Source organism: Fragaria vesca, linkage group LG4 (genome assembly GCF_000184155.1).
Source record: "Fragaria vesca subsp. vesca linkage group LG4, FraVesHawaii_1.0, whole genome shotgun sequence".
Taxonomy (NCBI): Eukaryota; Viridiplantae; Streptophyta; class Magnoliopsida; order Rosales; family Rosaceae; genus Fragaria; species Fragaria vesca.
In genome coordinates, this window is record NC_020494.1 from 11137256 (window position 1) to 11140664 (window position 3409).

Here is a 3409-nt window from a genome sequence, read left to right on the forward strand (position 1 = left end):
GAAAGTTTTTCGTGTGGAAGGTTTGACCAAACTACGTAATATAGAGGGAGATATGAGCGTTTTCGTGAATTTATAGACTTTAGCCGACGAGATATTAAAAAAGTCGTCGGCTAAGGTCAAAAATTTTGGGTGGTAATTTTCAAAGGTCTTTAGCCGACGAAAATATATGAAAATTCGTCGGCTAAAGTCGAAAATTTTCAAAATTTTCAACCAAAATTTTTTGGCGGTCAACCAAAATTTTCAAAAGAGTTTAGCCGACGAAAATAAAAAATTTTGTCGGCTAAAGTTTTTTATATAGGAGTTTTACCGAAGGTGGATGGTAAGAAGTCTATTTCGCCTGCCAGATTTTCTTCTCGGCCTAGCTCCGCCGTCAAGCCACCGGAGACCGCCACACTTGTCCCAAAAGCTTCGCCGTCGTCTCTACTTCATTGCTGGATAGGTGGTGCATCGAGTGGCGCCGCCGTGAGAGATAAATCGAGCTCCAAAACTTCGCCGGTTCGGATTCGGTGTCGATCGAATTTCTCCTTCCTCAGGTCACCATTTAGTGAGTTCTATATATGGATAAGTTGAGTTTGATTAGTACTACATTCCCCTAGAATTTGATAGCTCGATTCGGTGTGTGTGAGGAGAATCGAAGATTTGAAGTTTTTAGGGTTTAAAATTGGGGATTTTTATATTTTGATTCAATTGACCTATTTAGGCTTAGAATTGGGCTTCGACTTCTTCTAGAAAGTTGTTCGAAATGTTGAGAAGAAGATTCTGTCAAATTTTGGTGGTGATTGGAGGTGGCCGAAAGTTTCTGCAGTTTTTTTTTTCAAAAACCAGCAACTTTAGCCGACGATATTTGAAGGTTTATTAAGGTTTAGCCGACGAATTATGGCATATTTCGTCGGCTATAGTTATTTTTTAAATTTTTTATAAGGTTTAGCCGACGAAACAGACTATATTTCGTCGGCTATAGTTATTTTTTTAATTTTTTTATAAGGTTTAGCCGACGAAACATACTATATTTCGTCGGCTATAGTCTGAGAAAAAAATTTTTATTACAGACTTTAGCCGACGAATATCTTAATTGTTTCGTCGACTAAAGTCTGGGAAAAAAACCGACGACATGTTTTTCATCGGCTAAACTGCGGGACTATAGCCGACGAAATTTTTTTTTTCGTCGGCTAAAGTCATCACATACGACCTTTTCCCGACGAAATCTTAACCGACGATGGCTCGTCGGCTAAGATCTTAGACGACGAATTAAGCTAACAGGCCGACGAAAATTTTTCGTCGGCTAAAGTGCTTGTCCTGGTAGTGTTACCAGACTACAGAAAATTTTGAACTGCTGCAACAACCTCAGGTGGCTTGACTCCTAATCTACTTAAACAACAAATATTTCCCAAAATGGGAAGTCGAAAACTATAATCTCTTATGATTGTGATTTGTCGATACCTAAACTGACTTAACATCTGAGAAGACCGACAACCCTGGTCTATCCTCGAACGTAGTGTTTGTTTTGACAATTATAACGGTACAGGAAGAGCACAAAACTTGTGTTCCACTTAATCGCGTTATCATGAGCACACCTAAAACAATATTCCATTTATTGATGATGGTTGAGGTAGAGATCATAATCGAGCTGCACTTATTTCGGTTAAATTTTAGACACTAAACTGTCACTGTACGTACTACCACTTCTGTTTTTGACGTCACTTATTTCAGTTAAGATAACAACTTTAGACATCACCAACTATCAAAATGTGATTAGTGTTTCAAGATGAATTATTGAGAAAATGATAGATAGTAAAGAGAATGGATAACCATCATCTTATTTATTGATATGAACCATTTCTATAGAGATTACATAGCATCATAAGGTGTTGTATAAAGAAATATATCTTTGATATCATATCTCTATATAGAATCGTGATTCCTTGTTTGACTAGCATTAGATCAAAACACACACATATAGAATATTCGTGCAACAATTAGCAATATGTATCATATAGAATGAATATATTAGCATACGGCGATAATTCCAACTTTATGTCATTATCCTTTTTTGTTTTGAAAACTATATGCTCTTTATCTTGTTGGATATATGTCATTGTAAATGGATAGAAAATGTATCTGGTAAGTATGCAAAAGAGTAAATGGTTATTTCTGAAAGCCTTGCTTCCAATATTACTATAAAAGACTAATATCAAACAAATTGTTAATTTGTTACCATAAAAGACGATTTCAGGAAAACAAGATTAATTTGTCACCGTAAAAGTTGATTCCAAAAAAGGCAAAACTCAACAAAATCCAACGAATGTTCAACAAAATATATTCAACATTAACAAAGCACAGTAACCACCTAGCTACTAAACATAAAACCTTAGCAATTACCACTAATACCAACTCAGCCAAAGTAACAATAAACCATAACTGTTAATGGACTCGCTGAAGTCATCCTCGAGCTTCTGAAACACCACCTCACAATTTGCATGCATCAAAAGTGGATGGTGGTGATCGATGAGTGTAACGGTGATCTTTGTGATTTTAAACAAATAAAATATTCTGCACTTCTAGCTTCAATGGCGACAGTCTGTCAAGTCCTCTCTTCTTCCTCACTAGTATAAATGGTCTTCCTCTTTGCTGTGGTTCATCATCCCCAGCAAGCCATTGATCTTAAGAGAAAGGGAGAAAGATTAGAAGTGAGGCAAAATGGAGAACAATGTGTTTGGGAATTACTTGGTGGTCATAGTAGGGGCCGGCCCCTCCGGCATTGCAACCTCAGCTTTGCTCAACTCCATGTCGATTCCAAACATTGTCTTTGAAAGGGAGGATTGTTGTGCTTCCCTGTGGAAGAAACGATCCTATGATCGCTTGTGTCTCCATTTAGCTAAGAACTTCTGCTCTCTGCCGATGATGCCGCATTCGTTCAGAACTGCAACATTCATGTCCAAAGACAAGTTCGCAGACTATGTGGACAAGTACGTGACTCGTTTCAACGTCAACCCGCGTTACTGTCACAATGTCGAATCGGCACTGTACGAAGAAGCTAATCAGAAATGGAAGATCGAGGTGAAGAACACTGAGGTAACAGATGGTGTGGGTTCCCTCCAAGTGTATTACGCAGATTTCTTGGTAATTGCGACTGGAGAAAACAGTCGACCTGTTACCCCAGAGTTGCCTGGAATAGAGACCTTTAAAGGAAATGTTATGCATGCACAAGATTATAAGTGTGGAGCTAGTTTTAAGGATCAGAATGTGTTAGTTGTTGGTTGTGGCAATTCTGGCATGGAGATCAGTAATGATCTTGCAGAGAGTGGAGCTCATGCATCGATTGTCGTCAGAAGCCAAGTAATTAACATCTTGATCTTTTTCTTTATTTATGTTTATGTTCATATATATACACAGCTCTCTCTCTCTCTCT

At 37.9% G+C, this 3409-nt stretch overlaps 1 protein-coding gene across 1 annotated transcript in view; it reads left to right on the forward strand.

The window, feature by feature from the left end:
* Positions 1 to 2697: 2697 nt before the first annotated feature.
* The window catches only part of LOC101306714 (flavin-containing monooxygenase YUCCA10-like), a 2338-nt gene continuing 1626 nt past the window's right edge, over positions 2698 to 3409 (forward strand). Inside the window, exon 1 of the mRNA XM_004296785.1 lies at positions 2698 to 3336. Within this exon, the coding sequence (XP_004296833.1) occupies positions 2698 to 3336 (639 nt within the window). The remainder of the gene's footprint in view (positions 3337 to 3409) is intronic.